At 48.0% G+C, this 25,576-nt stretch overlaps 8 protein-coding genes across 8 annotated transcripts; 5 read left to right on the forward strand and 3 right to left on the reverse strand.

The window, feature by feature from the left end:
* Nucleotides 1-573: 573 nt before the first annotated feature.
* MCYG_03943 (tip120) lies at nucleotides 574-4,795 on the forward strand (the record flags this gene model as incomplete). The annotated part of the gene is made up of 4 exons (XM_002848391.1): nucleotides 574-806; nucleotides 874-3,904; nucleotides 3,981-4,319; nucleotides 4,388-4,795. The coding sequence occupies 4 exons, from the start codon at nucleotides 574-576 to the stop codon at nucleotides 4,793-4,795; spliced, it is 4,011 nt and encodes a 1,336-aa protein (XP_002848437.1).
* A 218-nt stretch (nucleotides 4,796-5,013) lies between these two features.
* MCYG_03944 (uncharacterized protein) lies at nucleotides 5,014-5,436 on the forward strand (the record flags this gene model as incomplete). Its single annotated transcript, XM_002848392.1, has 2 exons — nucleotides 5,014-5,240; nucleotides 5,304-5,436. The coding sequence occupies 2 exons, from the start codon at nucleotides 5,014-5,016 to the stop codon at nucleotides 5,434-5,436; spliced, it is 360 nt and encodes a 119-aa protein (XP_002848438.1).
* Nucleotides 5,437-6,687: 1,251 nt separating this feature from the next.
* On the forward strand, nucleotides 6,688-7,854 carry MCYG_03945 (DUF614 domain-containing protein; the record flags this gene model as incomplete). The annotated part of the gene is made up of 3 exons (XM_002848393.1): nucleotides 6,688-7,518; nucleotides 7,568-7,726; nucleotides 7,792-7,854. The coding sequence occupies 3 exons, from the start codon at nucleotides 6,688-6,690 to the stop codon at nucleotides 7,852-7,854; spliced, it is 1,053 nt and encodes a 350-aa protein (XP_002848439.1).
* Nucleotides 7,855-8,729: 875 nt separating this feature from the next.
* Nucleotides 8,730-11,244, forward strand: MCYG_03946 (pH signal transduction protein PalH; the record flags this gene model as incomplete). Its single annotated transcript, XM_002848394.1, has 3 exons — nucleotides 8,730-8,817; nucleotides 8,944-10,265; nucleotides 10,318-11,244. 3 exons carry the CDS (start codon nucleotides 8,730-8,732, stop codon nucleotides 11,242-11,244), a joined length of 2,337 nt encoding a protein of 778 aa, XP_002848440.1.
* A 782-nt stretch (nucleotides 11,245-12,026) lies between these two features.
* On the forward strand, nucleotides 12,027-14,360 carry MCYG_03947 (conserved hypothetical protein; the record flags this gene model as incomplete). Its single annotated transcript, XM_002848395.1, has 2 exons — nucleotides 12,027-12,322; nucleotides 12,527-14,360. The coding sequence occupies 2 exons, from the start codon at nucleotides 12,027-12,029 to the stop codon at nucleotides 14,358-14,360; spliced, it is 2,130 nt and encodes a 709-aa protein (XP_002848441.1).
* Nucleotides 14,361-15,275: 915 nt separating this feature from the next.
* Nucleotides 15,276-17,045, reverse strand: MCYG_03948 (aflatoxin efflux pump; the record flags this gene model as incomplete). The annotated part of the gene is made up of 5 exons (XM_002848396.1): nucleotides 15,276-15,559; nucleotides 15,607-16,631; nucleotides 16,693-16,805; nucleotides 16,829-16,870; nucleotides 16,920-17,045. 5 exons carry the CDS (start codon nucleotides 17,043-17,045, stop codon nucleotides 15,276-15,278), a joined length of 1,590 nt encoding a protein of 529 aa, XP_002848442.1.
* A 1,233-nt stretch (nucleotides 17,046-18,278) lies between these two features.
* MCYG_03949 (conserved hypothetical protein) lies at nucleotides 18,279-21,968 on the reverse strand (the record flags this gene model as incomplete). Its single annotated transcript, XM_002848397.1, has 5 exons — nucleotides 18,279-19,109; nucleotides 19,167-19,459; nucleotides 19,641-20,608; nucleotides 20,726-21,620; nucleotides 21,719-21,968. 5 exons carry the CDS (start codon nucleotides 21,966-21,968, stop codon nucleotides 18,279-18,281), a joined length of 3,237 nt encoding a protein of 1,078 aa, XP_002848443.1.
* A 1,433-nt stretch (nucleotides 21,969-23,401) lies between these two features.
* On the reverse strand, nucleotides 23,402-23,883 carry MCYG_03950 (uncharacterized protein; the record flags this gene model as incomplete). The annotated part of the gene is made up of 2 exons (XM_002848398.1): nucleotides 23,402-23,514; nucleotides 23,682-23,883. 2 exons carry the CDS (start codon nucleotides 23,881-23,883, stop codon nucleotides 23,402-23,404), a joined length of 315 nt encoding a protein of 104 aa, XP_002848444.1.
* Nucleotides 23,884-25,576: the final 1,693 nt, after the last annotated feature.

Raw genomic sequence — 25,576 nt, forward strand, 5'->3', positions numbered from 1 at the left:
CTGCGAGGTTGGAACAAGCAGTAACCACGTGACCAGAGCAACTCCATCAAGTCTTAACTAATGAAATGAGACAACAACACACTGAGTAACAAACAGCTTTTGTGGTTAGAGAATATGCTCAGACTGGTAGAGTAGATGCATAGTATGGACATTTAGATCTCACTTGTAGCAGCTAGAAAGTTGGTTGGAAGATTTGCAGTAATAATAGGTTTGTAGTAGCTAGAAAGTAAACATTTTCACTCTTCACTCTCTTCACTTACAAAAAGCACACCAGGCCAACAGGTCAGTGAACAATATACAGTTATCAGGTGAATAATATAGACTATAAAGCAGCTCACACTGTGCCTCTAGTGCGCTTCTTTAAGCTGGTGTTGTTTTTACTCTGGTTGCTGCCTATCAAGCAAGCCCCGCCATGTCCTAACTGCTTCCCCTCAGTGTGTTTGATATCACTTAACGCCTTCGACCGTCTCGCATCTTCACCTCTCACCACCTTCTTCGCAGCTTAGTGATCATTGTGAAGGGGAGCGCTTGAGCTGTTTTCCACTGTCAGCCAGCGAAGGCTCAGCCAGCAAGATGGCGTTCCATAAACAGTCGATCCAGCAGTCCCTAGGCCCGTTGCTGGTCAAGTTTACTGATCCGGATCCAGATATCCGATACATGTCCTTGAACGACTTACTGGCTCTTATCGAGGGCTGCAATCCTTCATACTTCTCACAGGATCCCTCATCATGCAACAGGATGGTCGAGGGGCTGCTAAAGTCGTTGGAAGACCAGAACGGCGAGGTACAGAACGTAGCACTGAAATGGTAACTATTGCAGCTCTATTCCGTGGATGAAACATATACCCAAGGGCTCTCTGACTCTGAAAAACAGTATAGGGCCTCTGGCTACACGTCTACCTGCCGATATCCTCTCCCCCTTCATCGATAAACTTGCCCTTCTCACGAGCTCACAGACGATCGACACTTCAGTGCCAAACACCGCTCTTCGAATGATCTTAGCTTCCCTTCCCAGACCCAATATCAATCTGATCACTTCTAAAGAGGTGCAGGCCAGCTATGAAGCCGTGTCTAGAGTCCTCATTCCACGCCTAATTGGTGCGCCAACGAAGACGAAAGTACCAACCGCTGCTCCGGGGATGATCGTGAATGACCCTGCAAAGGGCTTCAGCAGTGATGCTATAGACGTGTTGATTGATGTAGTACGGTCATACGGGCCCATGCTAAATGATGAAGAGCTATCCGAGCTTCTACAAACCGTCGTGCGCGTTATAGAAAACGACCATGCAGGAACGGTTGTAACTAAACGTGCTCTTACAGCTATCTCGATGCTGTCAATTCACTTATCAGATGCCCAATTAAGCGGATTCGTCTCAGGTCTTATTGAAAGCTTCCGATCTCCGCATCTTACAATCAATCGCCGCCGTCATTTGATTGCGGCTATTTCTGCAATGGCAAGATCTACACCAGCAAAGTTTGGTCCATACTTAAAGACTTTAGCACCCTTCGTACTTTCAGCCGTTAGTGAAAAAGAGATGAAAGAGATGAATGATGACATGTCTGATGATGGAGAGCATGATCCTAAACAGGATGAGCTACGTGAGACGGCACTGGTATCGCTTGAAACCCTGCTTTGTTATTGCGGATCTGAGATGCAGCCATACATCAATGATTGTATTGCGGCTGCTTTAAGATATCTCAAGTATGACCCTAATGTGGCCGAGACGGAAGAGGATGAAGAAATGGGCGGCACTCAGGATGAGAGTAGTGATGACGGGGCTACTGAAGAACCTGATGACGAAAATGATGCATTTGATGACTTTGAGGAAGAAGAGGGCTACAGTGACATTGATGATTTGAGCTGGAAGGTCCGCAGGTGCTCTGCCAAAGTTTTATACACCGTTGTATCAACCCAAGGACGCAACACACGGGCTGTCGAAGATGGTTCAATATATCAAACAATAGCCCCAGCACTTCTCTCGCGGTTCACGAAGGAAAGAGAAGAAAGTGTCAAAGTCGAAGTTGTGGCTACAATGACTGGTCTAGTTCGAAAGACTGGCGATCTTGCAACCGGGCGTAACTCGTTTTACTCTGATCCATTTTCTCAAGCACGCTCGTCTCGAAAAAGGAGACGACAAGATAGCAATGCTACCGTGATTGATCTTGAGTCTGACTTCCCACCAGCAGCAGCTTTAGATACCCCTATTATGAAACCTTCAACTCCCCAACCTGGCCCACAGAAGGACCTTGCAGACTTAACGCCAGGAATTGTGCAGGCGTTGACTAAACTATGGAAAGGCGCACCAATACCCCTTAAACAAGGCGCCATTCTTTTATTGAAGGCTCTTGCTCTTGTCCGTTATGGAGGCCTGGCAGACTACCTGCAGCGAATTGAGGATCCTATTGCTGACGCCTTGAAGGCCTCTGGGCTATCTGGTGGAGTAATTGTTTCTGCTGGGTCAAATTCAGTCAGTGCAGGAAATCTTCAGGTTGAGGCATTAGGGCTAATTGCCGCGATTTCTGAGACTCATCCCTCTGGCTCTCTCTCGCCGTTCTTGATTGCCTTGATACCCGGAGTTGTCGCATCCGTAAATGACAGAGACTTCAAAGTGTCTAGTGAAGCACTTGGTGCAATTGAACAAATTGTGGTGGCTCTCACGCCTCCTCGAGTTTCTGCAGATGATCGAGACTTGGGGCTGCAGCTAGAGAAACTGTATGATATCGTGGTGGAGAAAATTACCGACAATAGCATTGACTTGGGGGTTCGACAACGTGGTATACATGTGCTTGGAGTAATGTTGAGCCGAACGTCTGGGCTAGAAGGGCGTAGGTTTATTTCCCTACCTCAGAGACAGAAGGCGCTTTCAGTTCTCATAGAGCGACTGAAGAACGAAACAACTAGAGTTGCTGCTGCTCGTGCTATAGATGATGTTGCATTACTTGCCCGCCACAGTGATGATATGGCTGTATCCTGGCTTGGGGAGGTTACGCTTGAGCTTGCAGCCCAGCTCAAAAAAGTTGACCGCACGTTACGGGATGTTTGCCTTGGAGCACTCAAGAGTATCGCTATGAACTCTCAGACTAGACAATATCTTGACCAGCGGACCATTGATGGCTTACGAGTCGCCATCTTACCACTCATTTCTGCGGACGATTTACACCTCTTGACGCCCGCACTGGTCATATTAGCTAAATTACTACCCCACTATGGTCCAGAGCTTGTCAATGACAGCATTATTGCCCAACTCTGCTCCGCGGTTCAAGGAACTTTAACCGGAACAGCATTGAAAGCATATATCCTTCTAGTCCGTGTCATTGGTGAACAGGGAGCAGGTACAAAGCTTATGAAAGCCTTGTTACAGAATGTTGGTGTCAATGGAGATTCTGCGGTCGTCGGTAAAGCCATTGGAACTCTCTTAGTTTACGGAGGACCAAACATTGGTGTTAAAACCGAAGATTTCCTCAAAGAACTCAAGACAGCCCAAGATAATCAACGTAAATGCCTTGCTTTGGCCATCTTGGGCGAGATCGGGCTTAGAATGGGCGCCAGATCACCCCTAGATCCACAGCTGTTTATCACGAACTTCAACGCTCCTTCAGATAAAGTCCGACTTTCTGCGGCTGTAGCCCTTGGAAATGCAGGAGCTAGCAATGTGGAGGCTTATTTGCCCGTCATACTGGAAGGACTGGAGAAGTCCCAGTCTTCTAAATATCTACTTCTACACTCACTCAAAGAGATTCTTCAGCACCCAGAAGATGTTAAAACTCATGTGGCCCCCTTCGCCACACGACTATGGCAGATACTGCTATCGGCTTCTGATGATGAGGATAATCGTACTGTCGGTGCTGAATGCATCGGACGTCTGTCCTTGATTGATCCCGCTATATACATTCCGCAACTACAGGTATGTTCTCTCCCCATTCCCTGGCCTTTCCGTTATTGGGTAATTGCATAAGACTAATCTGTTTGACCACTAATAGGAATATTTATCCCATCCAAATGCAACTATCAGAGGCACGGTTATCTCCGCGTTCCGTTACACTCTTGCTGATTCCAGCAACACATATAATGAGACACTACGCCCACTCATAGTCCCTGTTTTGGTCACAATTCTAAATGACAGCGACCTGGCGAACCACCGTCTAGCTCTGACGACACTCAACTCTGCGATTCACAACAAAACGGCTCTTGTTCTTCCACATCTACCCCAGCTGCTACCTGCAGTTATGGGAGACACGAACCTGAAGCCAGAACTTGTGCGAGAGGTACAGATGGGTCCCTTTAAACACAAGGTCGACGATGGCTTGGAACTTCGCAAGGTAGGGCACTTAAACCTGCTTATATTTGTATGCCTTTTCTTATTTCACTGACTGGTCTGAATCTATAGAGTGCGTATGAAACGCTTTACACATGCCTTGATGTAGCATTTTCGACCGTCAACCTGTCTGAGGTTTACGACAGAATCATCGCAGGTATTGAAGATGAGCAAGATATCAGAACTCTGTGTACGCTCATGATTTCGAAGTTGATGACCTTGGCGCCGGAGGAAACGCTTGCCCGGCTTGATGCATTTAGTAATTCGTTCCGGGTCGTATTGTCCGTCAAGCCAAAAGAGTCAGCCGTTAAACAGGAACTAGAGAAGGCGCAAGAAGCCTCGGTGGGTGTACTGAAGATTAGTCGGGAGTTACAAATGGCTTTCCCTGCTGCAGAGGCTTCGAATGACCACCATGCATGGAAGAGCTATGTGGAATGGATGGCAAAGGAGTTCAGCCAACTTCTACGTTCAATCAACTGATGTACTCCAAAGGTCGTTTACATGGGCTTCTCACCTGCAGATTTCGCTACCACTATGAGGTTATATGCCTATCTTCGCAAGAAAAAAAAATAATATAATTCTACATAGTAAAAATTCGACATAGTTACTACAACAGTATAATTCTGTAGACAGCGTACTGAACCGCGTATAAATTATACCTGGGACCAGAATGAAAATGCCCCCAAAGCACTCCGTAAATGCCCCCAACATCTACACCCACATCCAACAGCGCAGGGATGATGCATGGATTCGGACCCTGGAAGAGAACCCCAGACTGGGTATTTGAATGCCCCCAAGAACAGGCACGCATATACATAGTAGTCTACAACAAGGCTCAGAGAACCCAGCATCCCCCTCCTTTGTGCATTTGCATCTGGCCTGGTGATACATATACGATGCTGCATGTTTATGTGCTGTCTACATAGTACGTACAAGGACACGATTGTATTCACAGAAGAAAGACTAACATCTACAGAACTGGGTCGAGTGTCACTTTCGTGGAGGCCGAGACGGCGTTCAACCATGGAAACTCGCAACGGGCCGTGGAGGAGCTGCTATATATCCCCCCTGACAGCAACAGGGGCAAACAAGGGTTCCGGTTAGAATACCAGCGCAATTAATTAATTACATTATTATATCAAGAAATACGATCCCTTACACCCGCCCAAAGGCTGGTTATTTTTATGTTTTTGTCCTGAAGCCTTCAGTTTACACAGCGGCAACTAACATTATTTCATAGACAAGACTTCATGACCAGCTCAAAGATGGTTATTACGATCGGCTAGGCGTATTATTAGTATCCACGGAGTATATAACCATGCAGTGGTAATGAAGATCAGGGCGCCAAAAGAAGCCGTGACGTCTCGATATGCCGTATAACTAACTACTGGCTGTCTCTCGAAGCGCCGGTGTGGAGATCATTGTATCGAGTGTTGATGAACGATATTATGATCTAACTGTTTCATCCAGGCGGTGTACTCCGTAAGTCTGGATGAGATGTTGACGCCCATCGAGGCCAAACATTGAACAGTCAGACAAAACGAATTGAATACGCCTTTGCGTTGGCAATTCTTCATCCAACTTCCAATGAACAGCAATGTCCTGCAAACTAGTCTGAAACTGGCAGTTCCTCATCTCGTCAGCAACCAGTCAACATCTCATTTCCAAGGCTTGAGGCGTTGGGCGGAGGCTGGCCGCATCCCGGCTGCAGCGCCAGCACGAATCGCACGATTCCATTTGTTCGATGGGCCAAGGGGTAGCATCACAAGCCCGATCACCATGGTATCACACTCAGACCAAAGGGCATATGGGGGCCTTTGACCAAGCACTCGGGTCGCTTTTCGCCTGGGGCTGCTGGCGATTCGCCCAGAGAAGGCTTGCTACCTGTTGTGTATAAGCACGGCACAGCCTCCATCACCCATTTAACCCCGAAGCTCCTGGGGGCCCCTGTTCTTCTATTGAGAGACGTTTTCGTCCAATACGAGCATGGCTAAGCGCCGCCCTGTTGATGTTAATTATGGCTCTGAATATAATCTTCTCTCCTGGCAGTGTTCGTCTTTAAACAACCATCACCACATATCGTTGGAAATGACAGTTTTATCCCGGGAAGGCTGTACTGAAGGCTGAAGAGGCGGCTTTAATCCTTCGTATCTACACACATCAGGCTGCAGCTGACGAGTTGATAAGCTAGCTGCCAGTTCGTGCATCCCAAGGCAAGCTCGGCACAGAATCACCAGATCACTATTTGCGCTACATCCATCAAATTCCGCCGCCTTTTGTTGTGAGAAAAGGGCTACGGGCAGGTTATCCGATGCCCATGAGCGTCTTCCATTCTACCCTTCGCTCAGATTAATCCGACGTCCATACGAACAATGTCGAACCAACCGCCATACTACGGCAATGCGCCACACTATCTTCTACATTACCCTCCTCAACAACCACAGCAACAGCATCTACAACAACCGGAACAACGGCCATACTCATACCTCCATACTCCTGTCGCCCTACAGGGACCAACCTTCTCCTCATCTGAACTACCCAGTCGCACCGCTCCCGCAGAACAAACAAATCAACAATCTCATTCACAATCCGACCGGTCGGGTAACCACCGTCCGTTTTCGTATATGTCGCCTGATACCAACAGGGTAGTGGATGAATCATTATCGACGGTATCGAATAACAGGAGTGATACCGATTATGTGAATAACCTCTATTCTCATGTTTCCCCGCCGCCGCTCTCTGAACACCCGGCGCAATTTGCCCCGTTTGCAGACAATACCACCCCACCACCGCAGACACAGCAACTGCAACAAGCTCAGGAACAAGGATATCAGCATCATCAATTGCAACTGCAGTATCAACATCAAGAGCAGTACCATAGAGAACATGGCTATCAGTATCAGCAACAACCACAACCACAGCAACAGCAACAGCAACATGGAGTAGTTCCACATTCACCTATGGGCGTCCCCAAGTCTCCGGGTCCGCTGCCGGTTAAGCATAATATGGAAGCTGAAGCTCGTGAACGGCAGGCAGAGGAGGCTGCAATTGTTCCTGACAGTAACCCTCTGGCACCACAGTCGCCGGCTCCTACTTATGCTTCGCATTCAGCGCCACCACATAGGACAAACGGAAGAGGGATATCCGCCGTTCCGGATATACAATGCCATACCCCTGGCCAAGCGTTTCACCCCCAACAAGGGGTAAAAGGCGGAAGCTGGACAAACAGCCTGTGTGAATGCTCAGATATAGGGATCTGCTGCTTGGGTATATGGTGCCCATGTATTCTCTATGGACGGACACAACACCGCCTCTCTAGGAAATCAAAACGACAAGACCCGACTAACATGCTTGGGTATGAGACCTGCAACGCTTCATGTACGGCCATGGCTCTATTATGTGGATGTCAATGTATGTCGCCCCTTCACTGGTCTGCTATTATATTACTATTTTTGGACATGGTCTAACGTCAACAGGGTTATTGGCAACCATTCAGCACACACGGATCAGACGGGCATATAGCATCCCTGGTGGAATAATGTCTGACTGTGTTCGAGCTTCGTGCTGTACCTGTTGCACTCTTATACAGGACGAGAGGGAAATCAAGGCCCGCGAGGAGTTTGCCCGCACTGGTGGTAATACCGTTAGGGTCCCTTATACTTCTCCAGGACAGATGACGTTCAGTCCACCCCCAAGATAAAAAAAGCATTAGCTCCATATGATATTCTTTCCCTCATATACCCCTTTTCCTTGCATTCTTCAATCAACAGAGTGAGGATACTCTATGTATATATTTACAGTAATGTTTTTTGTTTGGACTTATGAGTCTCGGGGAACCTTTACAGGGGACTTATGATATGACTAGCACTTGAAATACCATCTCGTCTGCGAAGGCAAATAACTCTTCCCCCTTTAATTGTCAGCTTCATCTTCCTTTGTAAAATAAGGCTCGTCTTGGCATAAAAAGCTTAATGGAGACATGACTAATCAGGTCCACTTTGCACGTGTTAAAATGAACTTGGCTTCACTTGGCGTTGCTTGGCCAATCAGAGAAAGCGGCGGGCGACGAGGCCGAAAAGGGAAACCAACAAGACGTCGTCGGCCTTTTTGCAGGCGCAGCAACGAAAAGCGACCAAGAAAGACAGGAAAAAAGGCCATTGCCCGGTTCCGCACATTCCCCTATCGCATATCTAGATGTCCGGCGTGAGATAAGACACCATCCTTTCCGCGCAATACGGACGACAAAGAGACGACGATTTCGCTGCGAACAAGTCTCACCCCTTCGACTCTGGCGACTTTCCGCTAACCTCTCCGTCCTTTACGTGTTTCACGACTGTCATGCTGAGAGGAACAGCCGTTGTTTGAATGGCAGCCGCCGCGTGTACCTCTTCGGATAGCCCAGGTATCGGGCACCATGCCTTTACAATATGGCTGGCAGATCCAGCAAGGGAAGTTCAACGGCTCAAGACACCCATGTAGCTCGTTGACCCTGGGGAAAGGAGGTAAGATACGCTCTCTATCCTGTTTCATATCATGCTATATGGTGAAGTGGAGTGGCACCCACAAACACTCAGCCAGACTGAGCAGAGAAACAAGTCAGGACTAATCCGGATTTGAACAAATATTAGGGACTCTCGTCTTCAATGACACATTTTCCGTCGTTCTGAGTCAAGATGCCGTCTTTGAGCCCTCCTGTACCACCATTATCGAACCAGAAACCTATGATCCGTCGACGATCGTGGATGTCCGCGAACACTTTTATGCCTCGACCTCTCCGCAGATGTATGCTATTGCAACCGCGACCGTGCTAGCCTATGTCCTTTCCATTATTCTTTTCATAACACCCCGTACATTTTTTATTGGAGGCCGTGGTGGAGGCTTCCTTGGTCGACATGGCATGATTAGCGGATCATATGGTAGCAGCTCAGTCATCGGAGTTGGCGGGAGACCATGGCTACAGAAAATAGCAGCCTTGACGGTTGCGATCTCACTCACGATTGCTACCGCAGATTCGTTTGCGGTTGCAAAAAAACAATATGAGATGGGTTACATGGACTCTACCGCCCTCACAAACGAGGTTGTCAACGGCCTCGAATTACGCATTATACGTGTTATATCAAGCACATTTCTCTGGCTCGCCCAAGTCCAGACTCTTATTCGGCTATTCCCTCGACACAAGGAAAAAGTTGTCATAAAATGGGTCGGATTTGCACTTATTGTGCTTGACACCATATTCAGTATCCTTAACAATTTCGCACACCCTGGGAATACTATAGTCCATCCAGGAAAACTAAGGGATGCGGTCCCTGCTCTCAACTACTTATTTGAACTGGCCTTGAGTATGCTTTATGCAGCATGGGTCGTTTTCTACTCCCTTTCCAAGCACAGGTTTGCTTTCTTTCACCCAAAAATGCAGAATATCTGTCTTGTTGCATTGTTGTCTCTGCTTGCGCTCTTGATACCCGTTGCTTTCTTCATTTTAGACGTTTCACAGCCAAATATTGCCGGTTGGGGTGAATATATCCGCTGGGTTGGTGCAGCGGCGGCGAGCGTGGTGGTCTGGGAATGGGTTGAGAGAATTGAGGCTCTGGAACGCGAAGAACGAAAAGATGGGATCCTAGGGCGGGAAGTTTTTGATGGTGATGAAATGCTCGACGTAACCCCGTCTGACGAGGATGGCTCACCAGGATCTCGCGGTGATGGTCTGGATGCCAGCTTTGGCCGTGGCTCAAGATGGGGACGGCTCGGGAAGCTTTCTCATAACCCGTTTCGTTCACGCCACGTATCGTGCCCCCGGTCGCCTCATATCCATGAACGCAAAAGGCGTAAGACAGAAATAAGCCCTCCAAATCTTGAATCGTCTCAAGTAGTCGAGACCGTGCCGCCCCCGGCTGTGGCCAGTCCAGTTAGCCGAGAGAATACCACCAGCGCTACAAGTACGCTATATTGTGTACGATATCACTCTGTGGGCTCCCCGTCAGCCTCTAATTCTGATTAACAAGACTTGGACACGAGAAGGAGGTGGCTCAGTGGAATTAACCAAGCAGGGCACCCATTCAACGGAACAGAGTGACATAGTTACACCAGTTCCTTCGCGAAAGATAGGCATAGGTTGGCTCAATGCCGTTAACCCCTTTAAACGAAGGCGTGGATCACCCCCACAGGAGGTTGCAACGGCACAAGCAGAAGAAGGTATGGCTGCCACCGCTACATTAGCCACAGGTCTTTCTGAAGAGCGTGAGAGTCGGTGGAAATTACCCCCGGCACTCAGCATGGTTGCATCACATCTTCACCGCGAATGGATAGGCTCGTCTGAGAAACGGGGCTCTGAACCCCCCATTCTCCCAGTCACAGTCATACCGGCTAAAAGCAAGCGTGAGAGATTGCAACCAAGCTCTAATGAAGACGCTCCCACCCCTAGTTCACGGTTCCGATGGGGGGAGTCTGGTGAGCGGAAGGGAGTAGAAACACCGCTGCCTGTCATGGTGATTCCCGCACGGTCACGATCCGCAATTACATGGTCCACTCCAGGTTTGGACGAGCCCGGCCGCCCCCTTTTCAGCAGCCCAACAGGCTCAAGTCCTAACCCTCAAGCCCTGACTGACCGTGGAACTCCATCTTCGATGTTCTTGTCTCAACCACAGTCCATGAATTCACGAGATCCACATGAAAATCTACCGTTTTCGGCGAATACCCAGCTGGATCCAAGACATGTTCAACACACGAGGAATGAAGACAGTGGTGATTATCGACAGGGAGATATATACAACCCTCCACCAGGCCAGAATGACACCGGACAGCATAATAACCACACCGCTACTGAGCGTCCATCCAGCTCTCATTTGAATCAACAGCCACCTGATCCTCCTGATCCCCGGTCGACTTCTCAAACACGGCAACGTTCTCCATCCGATCTTGACGTCAGATAGAAGGCCCCTTTACCCCATTAACCTGTCTATATTAGCGCGGCGTATAATTCTGGATACTGCTCTATATTCCTATTTTCCTATTTTCTCCTATTTTCTTCCATTTCCTTCTCTTCTTCATTTTTGGGATGCGTTCAAAAGAGAAAACTTGACGGCCTATCTTTATTCACGACCATCTTCATGTATATTCATATCCTTTTTTTCTCCTCCCCCCGCCAAATAATTTTCACTCGTGCATAAATCTCATCGATTCATAGTCCAGACAGACCTTTATAAACTACATCCTCCTGTAGCCGAAAATCTATCTTTGTGGCTTACTTTTTGTGCCCAGAATTAACTACATAAATAAATGTACATATAGCCTTGCACAACTAAGAAAAATGATTTCAGGCTGACGTGAGCCAAATATCTTCAAGCTTCACCAACTCTTCGACAACACTTGAAAGATCACAATAATCAGCATCAATGAGATGTTATATCACCTTCGATGAACTCCTCGATCGATGTCTAATGTCAATTCCCACATGTTTGATGCTGGCGTCAGCCATGAACCTCCCATGAGGGGCCCGGCGCTGATGAGGCTTCCGTTAAATCTAATTGCCTTGATAGTATCTCACGTATGTATCCCATGGGAAAAATGAGGGTGAAGAGAGAGAGAGAGAGAGCTATATCCGTGTCTTCGATCTGATTGTCTGTATATGCCTGCTAATGTTACCTCCTCGTCTTAGCTTGAAGATGTCGGCGACCTTGCGCGCCTCTGCCGCACCTGTCGTGTGCTGAATTACATGTCACTTCCTCAGCTCTACAAGAACCTCACCCTTACATCCTACGGCAGGATACGATATAATGAAGATGACTTACCGGAGGGATATGGAAGCGCTAGCCCATTTTCCATGGGACTGAATGCTCTAGTCACCCGCAACGTGGCACCGCTGGTTCGATCAATTACACTGCGTGGTGAATGGCGGGACGATGGATTAGAAGAACATGCCCGAGTTGGAAGAGTCCCGGACTCATCTATGATGCTGAATATCAGTGTCCGCGCTGCTATCGATAAAATGGTTGGCTTGGAGAGCTTCAGGTATGCGGTTGCCACCGTTTTGTGTGCAAAGTTCCTTTTTTTTTTTTGGTATTAAAGGCGTATTTTGCTAATGGGATGGATTCGCGCATTCAATAGCTGGGAAATATACAATACCAAAGCTCTAGAGACCGTATGCCAGGGTCTCGCGCAGCTTCAGAACCTCCAGTCCTTGACTCTTCGGTTTCCGTCTAGTCGACACCCAAGACCTACAACTATAATCCCTCCCATGCCCAACCTACGCATTCTCAAGGTCACAGATATCGACCCTCTCTGTTATCCAGATGATATCTCTTTACTATTATACGGTAGCAAAAAGTTACGTGATCTGAGAATGCATTGGTCTCCCCGGATGCGGGAATCACAAGAACCAAGTGTTGCGCTCACGGACTACTTTCGACGGTGTATTGCTGCAAAAGCTCCCCTACGATTGAAGAAGCTTGCATTTCAAAATTTTTATGCTCTTCATCCCGGAGAATCGGGGGCTGGGGTTAGCCATGACTGCCTTGAAGAGGTCACCATGCTAACGAGTCCCACTGGGAATGCGGCAATGACCTTTGTCGAAGCTAGCTGGCCAACTCCAGGGCCCAGGGAAGAGATGTCAATGCTAAAGACGTTCCGGATTGACCGCGTGGAGAAGAGAGGGTTGGATTTTTTACAACAGTTGACTCCTCTCGAAAACCTATACTTTGTCAATCCATTACGTGAGCCCATAGATTATGTTAACAACTCAAGGCCCGGGGTGGCGTATCCCTCTTCACCTTCAACACCCCTCCCCAGTGGTACTGGACACCATACTATGGCCGCTGACTACCAACAAAACCAATCAACACCTCCTGCCCCCGGCATACAGTCAGCATCATCAGCTTCACGAGCGTCTTTAAGGGAAATGCATGTATCCACGATTATCTCGGTTCATGGTGCCACCTTGAAGCGCTTACTTCTCCCCGCACGAATGAATATACCCGTACCTCTTGTCGTGAAGCTGGTTCATGCTTGCCCGAATCTGGAGCAGCTTGCAATGGCTGTCGATACCAACAGCCTCGAAGTAATCGGGCTCGTACTGCCCTTCCTAAGGAAACTCCAAGCTCTCCGAATACTTATCCCAACTTCTCAGGATAGCGACCTGAGAACTTCAACGTCAACGGACAATACACATGCAGGCGGAAGAGGCCAAACTGAATCCAATGGAAATGTTAACAACACTCTTGGGTCAGATATTATGCCACGACCTGATCTGTCGATTCTTCCTCCATCCGATGCACGGGACATTGCAAGGCTGGTTGACATTGACGATGCTTTTCATATTGAGACACTTTCACTGCATCTCGCAGGGCCAATTTTCAGCAGCATTAAAGTAATCGGTATTGGCTGGAAGGCGTGGCAAGTCGGTGGACTATACAAAGTTCCAGCCCCAGCCCGTAGTCGCAATACGACAGCTGCTGGTGATATACCTAACGGCCAAGGCATGATGGATTTCACAGCTGACGTGTCTAATCCAAGCCCAAATGGTAATAACACACTCGCAAATTCAAACCACCCCTCCATACCGAGGGTCGAAAGCTATTGTTCAGATAATAGCTACAATGCATCATCATGGCCAACGCAACCACCACAATCTGCAAATTCCCCACCAGGAAGCAGAATTCCACTAGGCAAGCGAAAATATAATGGACAGAGCTCCTCCGTCCCTCCTGCGTCGCCCGGTGGAGAAACATTTTCTCCAACCGAACCAAAATCTAAAAAGCAGCTACAAAGTTTCCAAACAGTTACTTCAAATATCAACGCTGGATACAGCAATATCGCTGAAAATACTACAAAATCTGATAACAAACCCAATCTCCCCTTGGTCTCCTTCATAGATAAGGCGATCCTCGCCCAGATCCCAGAAAGTATGCGGCATAGTCTCAAGGACTGCTTTACTGAAGTGAGAGGGGGTTCTACGGACGAGCCATTTGTATGGAAACGACACGTCAAGCGAGTGGGCTGGGATGTCTTGAAACACTGGGAGATATGGGGACTCGATGTTCAGGAAATTTGAGGTAATATTCCGATTGTTATAGCTCCCTCTTTCACTTTTCGTGACGTATGCCATAATATATCGTTATTATTATCTATATGTCTTGTTATATATACCCCCTGAATGTTTTTTGAAATATTTAGTGAGAAAGTAAAATGTGTACTCTCTGTACTTTGAATTACTGCGCGCGCTCCATATTAATTGGGAAGGTATCTATTACCTTTTGGAAATAGAACAGCCCTCCAAACAGAGCGAAATAACAATAATAGACAAGACCTCCTAATAGTTCTATTAAATATAGAGACCGGGAGCGGCTGTACTCATGCCTGCTTCACTCGTCTAAAGGGCATCTGGTATCCCAGGTCTCCCGGACAAGCTTAAGGAGATTGTATATGTGGGCAAGCAGATGATCAGTCGTGGAGATGTAAGTTGGCCTTTATCTCCTTAACCATCGTCAACATCGCCTATAGAGTTAACCAAAAACTATTTCAATTAAGCATAAATTCCCAGGCTTCCTCCGTCTTAGTATCCACCAACCCACCGGCGAGCACAAGGTTTCCATTAGCCTGTTGCTAATAAGCACTTCGTACACCAACTCTGGCACTGTAAGAAGCGTGGCATTTCTGGCAGATGGAGGCCTCATCAGTGCACCAAAAGCGGACTTTGAAGGTAATCCCAAGTTTGAGCTGGTCTGTGATAAACGGAAGGCCAGGCCGTTTCAGAGTGTATAAGCAGTTTACCAATCCTTTGACTGATCTTTTTCCTCCGTGATTATTTACAAACATGTTCTATGAGCCAGTCTTAGCTGTTGCAGAATACTATGCACAAAGAGGTATAGATAATGGGAGGCAAATCATGTATGGATGAGGAGAGTGTTGTATACTATACATCTAACCACTTGCTCTACTTGGATCTAAACTATATGTATTCCGACGCCTATAACTTTAACCGCTGCCATCTATTCCCGAAGGTGCACAAGACTGCAATGCCAGCATATGCAGTGACAATTAAGAAGATAACACGTAGACAGAAGAGGTAGGCCTGAACAATACCGGGAATAGCAGCTTCGGGGAACGCATGACGGATTTCAGTAGCCCCTGTGGTAATAACTTGGAGAGGATCGACACCTGGAGCCAGAGAGGGTAATTTTGATAGGAGAAAGTTACTTAAGACGGATTGGCCAGCGGCTAGGGAGGTCGATGTGCCAACACAGAAGGAAACTGGATAGAATTAGCCTAGTCTATAAACGGACAAGAGAAGAACATACATAGCATCATAGCTGTGGTAGAGGCAAGGTCTTCTGGCTTCGTACGGGCCTGGGCTGCTATAATAGCTAAGGGCAGGCCGGAACCATACGCAAGGCCAGCAAGGATCTGATAACCAATCCACTGTGTAGATGGAGAGGTTGTATTAAGGGTGTAGATAAGGCCCGAACCAATACAGCCGCCGGCAGCAGCCCAGAGCATAAGGGGCACATAGTGTCCAGTGAGCGAGACTAGGGTACCTGCCAGTAACGAGCCAACGCCGCAGCTGATTAGTAGGGGAAGATTATAGACACCGGCCTGAGAAGGAGAGGCGTCTTTGACAACCTGGAAGTAGATTGGTATATAGTAGAGAAGGAGGTAGAAGGCACCCTCATGGAAGAAGCCATAGGCCATACCGACAACAACGATACGCCGTTTGAGGTGCTGTGCTACAAGGAGAGCATGGTTGCCTTGAAGGTACTGTGAGACTATAAAGGCAATTATAGAGATAGGACAGGCGATAAGGAAGCCAATAACCGAAGGTGAGTTCCATTTCTCCTTGATGCCGGCAATCTCAAATACGCGGGTAAAAAGGATGAGCGAGGCAAGGGCAAGAGCGATACCAATAGGGTCCATATGTGATAACTTCTCCTTAAGTGGTGTATTGTGGGCCGATTTAGGTGGGTGGAAGAGGAAGAAGATAATAAGGGCTGCGAGCCCGCCAATGGGGAGATTAACGTAAAAGCACCAGCGCCAGGTGGCTTGTTGAGTAAAGACGCCACCTAGAATCGGACCTAGGACGTTGGCGATGCTATAGATGGTGGTTATAAGGCCGGTGAAGATGGGCCGTAGCTGTGGGCGTACAACAACGCCCAGGATAGCGTATCCGCCTGATGCGATACCTGCGCCTCCCATGCCCATGACAGCCCGTCCGAAGATGAGGACGGTGCTATTGGGTGCAACGCCAGCAACCAGCGAGCCAATGGCAAAGATGAAGATGGCGGCCAGGAAGGTATACTTGATCGAGAAGAACGGGTAGACCTTGCCCCTGCAGACGTGAACATATGCATATATATACACCCGGGTAGATAGATGTATGATAGACGTACCAGAAGGGCTGGAAGCAGGCCAGGGTGATGAAGTAGGCAGAGCCGTACCAGCCAACAAGATTGATACCCTTAAATTCATCGGTGATGCGAGGGATTGCAGCCGCAACAATCGTCTATCTAGGTTAACAAGGCATACAAGAAGAAGCGGGATATTGGCGCTTACCATGTCCAGACCGACCTATGCTGGGGTTAGCAGGTGATATTCAGGGAAGAGCTGGAGGCCATACCAGAAAGAGACCGAAGGCAACTCCGACAGAAACACAGGATGCCCGGAAAGCATTGGGGTATTCGACGGCATTGTTGCTATCGTCGTTTGGTAGAGCGTCGGCCTCAGCCTTGTTATTGGGTTCCATCTCGGGCGAATATCAGGGGGGTGAGATATCTGGAGAAGACAGACAACTGGAGAAGAGAGTCAACCAGGAGAAAGAAAGAAAAGATATAGAGAAACTAGGAGGATTCCGTTTCTGACTCTTTCGTATTCTTCCTCTCTTCATTCTGCAAGCTAAGAGAAGCTGCAGCAGGGGTGGGATAACTGGTTATCAAGCAGCTGGAGCAGGGATAGCAGCAGCAAAGATGCTCAAAAGAGCGCGAGTCCTCGTTAACCGCAGGGGTAGATAGGTATCAGGCCCGGGTAACAGTATATCGAACAATTAGTTATATACTAGCCATCCGCCTTCCGCCATACCCTCAGCTGGATCTCCGCCTCGCCGTCCCCGACCCGCCTCCTATCCGGCGCAGGTGCCAGTATCGCCGGCGGCCGCTGGGCGTGGGTCTCGTTGACGATACTGATGGTCGGACTGGTGGCTAACTATTTCTTATGGCTGAGGCTGCCGGTGCGGCTTGGTGGCACGCTTGCTGCGCAGAGGTGTGTTGAGAGAGAAGCCCTGGCCGTCTTGCCGGGGAGCGCCTGTGAAGTTGTAGGCGATCAGTCGGCCGCCATTGCGCCCTATCTGAGGCTGTGTTTTGCCTGGGAGGGCGAGGAGCGGCTTGTCGAAGGTGCTTAGCGGCTGGCAGGCGTTATTCGATCGTTTAATCCAGCGACTACTATGTAACTGTTAGTTAACTGGGGATTATGGAACAGGTATGTTAACTACTTGGTCAGAATATAATCGACCAGCTAGTTATGTATAAAAGGCCCGGCCAAGGATCGTGTTAATTATAGGGAGAATGGAAAGCTGGGCAGGATCATATCCAGCTCGCGTCATAAAGCACTGTCGAGTAGGAAAACGTTGATACGTTAACATTGTATCTCGGACTAACTTGTATGGAGTACAGGCGTTTCATAAAGGGCAAGATTATATCACTGGATATCGGCTTGGATATAAAACAACCGCAATGAAGGGGAAGAAGACGACACAAGGCCAACTCATGTAGGCGAAAAGGGCTCGAAATATACACAACCCTGCATACAAGCATAACCACACAAGGAAGCGTAAGGTAATAAGAAGGTAAAGAAGATCAAGGACCAAACCCCCAAGGTCTACCGTTCCCAAACTGTCCACCCGATAAAGAGAAACACATCGTGTCTATTCTGTGAAACAAACATCTGGAAGGGAATAAGGAAAAAGAGGCTGTAAGGAAAGTCGTTATATAAAATGAGATGACATTCCAGAGCCGTTCGTAGCAACAGCAGCTACTGGGGCCGGTCCATTGGTGCTGGTGCCATTTGTATTGTTGTCACCTGTATATTGTTCTTTGAGAAGGACTTCCAGCATGTCGAATTCACCGACCATTGGGCCGGTGCCTCCAAGGCCCTGGTCAACTCCTGCAGTGGAGCTGTTGAAGAATTGATCAAGTGGAAGGGCAAACCAGTCTGACATGCTGTTTGAATTTGCCTGTGTGGTATTGTTGTTGCTTGGGGCGCTGGTGTTGATAGCTGGAGGCGCAACAGTGGAAGAGGATTCATCCATTTCCATCTTGGGCGAAGTCGAGCTAGGGTCGTAGTAATTGTAGTACACAGAAGGGGGAGGGGGCATGAAAGAGACATTAATGCTGGAGGAGTTGATCGGTTGGACAGGGATGTTGGCCAGAGGGTCGTGATGAGTTGTCGGAGGCGCGGAGGTTGGGTGGTGGTTGTCGAACGAGAAGCCAGACGTACTCGGAGTCCCGTTGTTGTGGTTTTGTTGCCAACGGTAGTCACTGTGCTCACCGGAATGATGGTGCTGTTGATCTCGAGAGTCCTGCTCTGAAGTGGGCGCGGGTGACTGGTGCCTGCTGCCTGACTCGCCTACACGATCAAAGGGAGCAAAGCGAAGAAACCGATTTCGGATATTTGAAGTGAGTAACTGAAGCAGGTCGGCGATTGTAACACTGAGGTGGACATCGTCCACTACACAGGTACGAAGGCATTCAATAGTCCGATCCTGTAGCTCAAGGGATACTCTCACATCATCCTCTTTTGCACCCAGGGTGAAGGTCTAAATTAAGGTTAGTTTTCTGAAAAAAATTAAATAAACACACGAAGTTACACTAACCTTGAGAATGAAGATCATTCCAGAAAGAATTCTAAAGTATGTCCTGACAGGTGCATGTTTTAGAATATCCCCTGGGACAAATCCTTCCAGTACGATTTGCAAGATCCGTCGAGAAGCATCAACAACTTCTTGGATATATGGTTCATTAACTTCATATTGCTCCAGTAAAACCTGGAGCGGAACAGTTCCAGCGCCAGAGCTTGTTCCATTGGCGGTTCCGTTGGCATGGTTCTGGTTTGCACTTGAACCGGCCTCATTCATGGTAGTCCATCGTTCAACGACGGCCTGTAAAGCTAAGCAGTTGACATATAGTCCTAAGGTATAATTAGCAGCTATTATTTATTATCACGGTATGTTAATGTTTACTCACGGGTATATTCATATTCAATCGTTAAGACGTTTCGCATTTGAGGTGATACTGTGAGAGCATTGGTAAGAAAGATAATCGAGGAATGTGGAGAAGTGTATACGCACCTGAAAGTTTGTCAAGTTTTGCTTTAAAGTCTCTCAGAGAGGGGGTAAATTCATCAATCCGGTCACGGTATTGGCCGCTCTTGATTAAATTTGTAGTGAGCTCCTTGGACAGGAAGAGAACCTGATTACTGTTATACATGATCTTGGAAATATCCATCCAGCAATCTTGCATCATATCGATCATGTAATCCTCATGGAAGTTAGGCGAGTGCATATCTTCAACACGAGGAGGCTCAGTATTCTGGTTCCATTGTGGCAAGGGAAGCATGGAAGGAATGCCTAATCGACCACTGCTTTGAGAAACATAGACAAGAATCAGCCGTCGCAAACGGCGTTTTCTGGCTATTTCACACGAGGTTTCAGTTGAAGCTCGAAGGTCGTTTTTTTGGTCAAAGATACCGAGCTCGAAGGCAAGGGCCTGAGCCGTGCTTAGAAGCATCCACGACATCCGATCAGAACGCCAGACAGGCTCAAGCCATTTATAGAAAGCGAGACGGCCTTCACCTGGGCTTCCTTGGCCCTTACCAGGGTGATCATGGAAATGGTCGTCCCCCTCTCCATCAAAATAGTTGAGTTGTTGTGGGTCAACGTCAAGAAGGGTATTTTCATCGTCACCAGGTGGAAAGTGAAGGGCGCGTGGATGCCAGTCAGTGAGGAGCAGCAAAGCTTCAACGGTTCCGATAGACCTTAATTGGCCGCCACCCCGTTGGCCGTGTCCAGCAGATAGTGGGTTAGATGCATCGAATTGCCTGGGTGCTGAAGCGCCGCCGCAGTCGCCAAACTTCTCTTGTCCCCAAAAGAGCCGCTCAATCATACCTCTAAGGTACGACCACAGCTTTTCATGGATAGAATAGGCTCGGGAGTTGGCTCCATTTCCAGAAAGCTTCATGTGTCGAGAAGCAATGGTGAGCATTGTGACAGTCAACACTGGTTCTTCTGTCAGAAGGGTGAGATGTGTTGATGGCGAGCTATAGTTTTTCAAAACTATAGGGGTTAGTGGTGCAAGATGTTCGTAGTAGCTAAAAATCAAATACGGTCAGTAACCTTTAATAATGTCGAGTTTGCAGACTCTGGGTGACCCTTACTACTCGATATAAGACATTGCTTCGTCAACGCTAAACCAACCAGCACGAATGAACCGCAATCTTGACCAAGCTCTGCGAGCTTTGCTGTAGTCTAGGTCATGGGATGCCTTGGGAGGGCTCAAACCAGCATCAGTGCCTTCAACAAGAACCTCAACACTAGGAGAGCCGCCCCTGTTTTGGTTGTACCAGCTCATCCCGGCACCTTGATGCGTTGTCGAGTTAGACCTGCTACCTCTGCCTGGTGTCCCGTTCTGCTGGCCTGGAGAAACAGATGCGAATGTTGAGGTTGAGGAATGGCGTCCATTGTACTGGTATTCCATCTGCTGGCGATTTAGATCTTCTGTCCTACCAGCAGCCTCAGAGAGAAGATGTAGGGCATCGTGAGTATTGCTGATAGCGGGAGAGAGCAACTCAGCGGCAGTCTTGTTCATCATATGCTGGCCACTCTCGAGAACATGGGGAGGCAATGTTGGTCGTACAGCACTAGAGAAGCTCGCGCGGTGAGCATGGTACTGATCTAGTGGGATCGAAGTCGGAGCCGGAACGGAGATACCAGTGGGTGGAATACATATTCGGTGAGGCGGGGCGGTGGCATTTGACCATTTACGTTGCGCAGCTGAGCCGTTTGGTCGAGGATCATTTTCAAAGGGAGGCAGACTGCCTCGTGGATGCGAAGTCACCCCGTTAGGAATGGGGCTTGAGATGCTATCACTATCCATGCTGGGAGAGACGGATCCATCAGCAACCATCATGCGCTTGTCCCGGCGCAAGACGCTGGATCCCTTGTCGTCCGATTCCTCTGAGATTTTGCGCTTGCGCCTCGTGGCAGAGAATTCGCATCTCTTGCTCTCACGGCGGCATCGCACACATGGTGGTGGGCGCGGGTTATCGACACCTGGTATCGAAGTCAGTCATTCACTCAATAAACTAGTCTTATTCAGGTACAAACGGAGGACGTACTTCCCAAATCGCACTTCACCTTCCGCTTCCTACACGGATCACAGGCCTGGTAGCCACGTCTATGCTGAGCAGGCGGAGATATAGAGCGTTGTGGAGAGAATCTGGTATTGAGATCCTGTGGTTGCTGTGGTTGCTGCGGTTGTGGTTGTTGCGGTTGTTGCTGCTGCGGCTGCGGTTGCGGCTGCTGCTGTGTGGGATTGTGGGTGACAGGCGAGGAATTTGAGACAGACGAAGGCACTGCAGTCACTGTCGCCGGTCTACCGTTCATTCTGATATCATCCATTGTATCCTCTTCCCACAAAAAGGATGGTATTAACTGCGTTAATACACTTGCAGGCTGCTGTGGTATCGCCCTCAGCGCACTCAATTGGCAGCCACCGTCGTCACAACGGCGATCCAAAGATGTTCCTGCAGATCAAACGGTCCTCTCTCTACGGCTCAGCAGCTATCTCTCTCTCTCTCTCTCTGTGTGTATGTGTGTGTCTGTCGGTCTGCTCTCCTACTCTCTCAGAGGAAGAAGAAGAAGAGGAGGAAGAGGAAGAGAAAGAAGGTTGACGTTGGAAAGGCGGAGAGAAGAAGAAAAGTGCGGGCCGGCAGAAAAAAAAAAGTTGGTGGAAAAAGTTGGAGATATAAAAAAAAGAAGACAACGACGACGAAGGAGAAGACACTATATTACTGCGCCAGTACTAATTAACCAACCCCAGCAGAAGCATATGCTTATAGATATATTTATGTATATGCAAATATACCACAGTGGAGGCCCAAGGGACGGGGGAAACCCCGAGATGCCCGCGAGTCTCTCTATATATATACACAGCAGAAACACAACATACACAGCACATACACACACGGTATGAGGGGAGAAGAGCGTTGCTGCTTATCGCCAGACATCCATGTTACAACGTTTCTTAAGCCATTATTAACTTCGAGCATTAGAGTTATTAGCAGGTTGCAGGCAGAGACCAAAGAAAAGAAGAGACAAAAGCTGCTCCATCCTGGCGGCTATCAAATAATCAGAGGGTAATTTTCTTCAGGCAAAATCCCAGCCTATATATACGACGATATATCAGCAATCTTGCTCTCAATCTCTCGTCCATTGATACCGTCATTGACGCCCTTCTCGAGCTGCGTTCTCTTCCTGCCCTCTCCTTCTCCCCTGGCGGGATGCGAGTTACTGTTGCGTAATAGATGCAGGGGATGGCACACCAGCTCAACAACTTTAAACGAGGAGAAAAATGTCAACTTTCCCATCTTTCTAGAAAAAAAAGAAGAGAAAGGACGAAAAATTTGTTTAGACTTCTCTTCTCCACAAATCGGTGGGCTTGCCCGGACTCTCTGCCTGCTGAATGGCCCGCCGTTGGAGGCTAATGTACGATCCTGATGCACGCCCAGAAAAACTACGACTGCGTGATGACCTTTTCTCTCTTGTGGAGAATAACTAAGTGGTACATCCGTCAGAGCCATGGAATAATGGAACATGGGGAATCCTCTTCGATGTATATAACACACAGTTCTTGTTTTAGCGTTGGGTCGGACGCTTGGATAGGCCGTCTTATATTAGCCCGAGGGTTACTTTTATATTTTTTTATTTTTTTTTTTCCAAGGTTCCCCCCTCTCCAAAACGACCTAATATCCTCCGTGGTAAGGGGAAATTAAACTCGCAAAACGGGTGCATCATCTGGGGTATGCCTTCTCTTACCCCCCGACCAATTGATGTCAAGCATTAACTATGCCATGAATCTTGCAGATTCGCACTAAGGACGGCTTTGGTAAAACACCCGGATCCATCTCAAGTCTCCATTTTATGGAGAACACGGGGCCACCGTTACCTGATTGAAAAATGCCCTGTTGGGAGAGGAGAGGGGGGGGGGGGGGGAAGCGGGAGACAATCATAATTATGATGCCCCATATTGAATGGAGTCCATCCATCTAGACACACTCATTTACTTTTCTTTTCCCTCTCTTGTCGATCGAGTCTGATTGCCGAATCGCTTACAGAGTAGCATTACGGGATTGGAGTACATAAGAGTGCATATCAAGTGGCCAGCGTTAGGCTTTTTTTGCTTGAACTCGAGAAATTTGGCGGGATGGAACCATGGTCTTTGGGTTCGAGTTCGAGTTCCCGGCACCTGAGGAGTGCTGAAGTCTGTATCGAGACCACAAAACGAGGAAGGAGCAGGAACGAGCTGGTGGGACATAATCGGCTCGCCGACAATTTACGGTTCATCTCTTGAACCCTTGGTTCCCTCGTAACTGGCTTCCCCTTGATGGCTCTATCAAAACAGGGCCTGTCCTTGTTCACGCTTTGACATAAGCAAAAAAAAAATGCAAAAGTGCAAAAGGAAGAAATGATCAGAGTGACCCTGCTATTCTTCCATCATACCATCATCTTGGCTACAAGAACTGCCTGTTTATTTGGATTCGCCCGTTTATATTCTCCTTCTCTTTTCGGTTCAAAGTCCGGGGAAATAGATACATCTTCCCTGCTTCCAGGGGCTATTCGGCTCCGAGTTTACTGACAGACATCGGCATCGTTCTCTCACAGACAGGATTTCGATGCACCTTCATTGGTAGATCACGCACTATCGATCCCGAAATCTGACCATTATTTTCCCGGGACCGCGTTTTATAGCACTCATCAGAGCATCCTCCGTATTCCTCTCTTGACCTCCAAAACCCAAACAGATGCTGAACCCTGTCCGGATCGTGTTTGCCCCAAGTTGATGATAGCGAAAGAAACGAACGAGTGAGAAGAGAGAAAACGGGCTGGAGACGAGAGAAGAAGAATAAGAAAAAGAAAAGAAACCAAAAAAACAACGACAGAGCTAAAAACTAGTCGAATCAAACGGCCATATTTCTCCATCCTGATGCATCAAAAGAGTGGTTCCTTCTTCCAATCCAGGCCTAACGAAGAGCGCACTGAACACGTTCAACGGTGAGACCAGCCCTCCCCATAGCTAACGGAGTACACATCCATGGGACCATGCCGACTCCCATCCTGATCTGTATCTATGCATAGATATGCATCGCTCATCAATCGAGGATGTATGTACGTATATACATAGCACTATGTACAGATATACGGCCCGTTGCACGTCACGCCGATCAGCACCGAAAAGCTAATTTAAACAACTGATCCCCATAATCCCGAGATCCTGATATAGAACGAGGCAAGGAAGCGCCATGCTCCATGTTCCATGTTTGATGAACATGAAATCCTGAATATTATATCGGTCTCAGCAAGACAATAAGAATTTTCGATACTCGAATCCCGAACAAGCGTTCTGACACGCATCGGTTTTCAAGAAAGTTATGGTTCAAACACGTTTATAACGTTTGTATTAGCAGATATAACTAGGCATAGGTACCGCGATTTATGACGCCCTTCCGTGAGAACTACTTACTCATCAGCCGCCTGCTGGAAACCTTGCGCGTGAGGAGGATGGGAGCTATAGGCAGGTTTCAGGATGTCATGTTACCTCCATCGTTCATTACCTGCAGCATTAATCTCTAGGATAAATGAAATAAAGTATACGAAGCGACAAAGCAGCCCATGAACTGCCCCGGCCACCTCATCTCAGGAAAACGAGTTCGTGAGACCTGCATAACATCCAAATCTCAACTCATTCTTCGCAATAACAGCGAGCCCGTGAGCAGTAGCGCCAGAGTTTTGGGCTAAAAGAAGAAAAGATTATAGCTGCTGCTGAAACGAGCCAAGACGACGTTAAGAGATAAGCGAGTCAGTTAAGATGGTCGATCATACAAAATTCTCAGGAACAGAGTAAATCAATCACATTTAGACAGATCCTCAAACCCTGCCTACGTACCAACCGATATCGCTCCCTTCAGCTGACAGCAAATGCACTGAAATAGACACAACTCCCGTTCTCT

This window comes from Microsporum canis, genomic scaffold, assembly GCF_000151145.1.
Source record: "Microsporum canis CBS 113480 supercont1.3 genomic scaffold, whole genome shotgun sequence".
Classification (NCBI taxonomy): Eukaryota; Fungi; Ascomycota; class Eurotiomycetes; order Onygenales; family Arthrodermataceae; genus Microsporum; species Microsporum canis.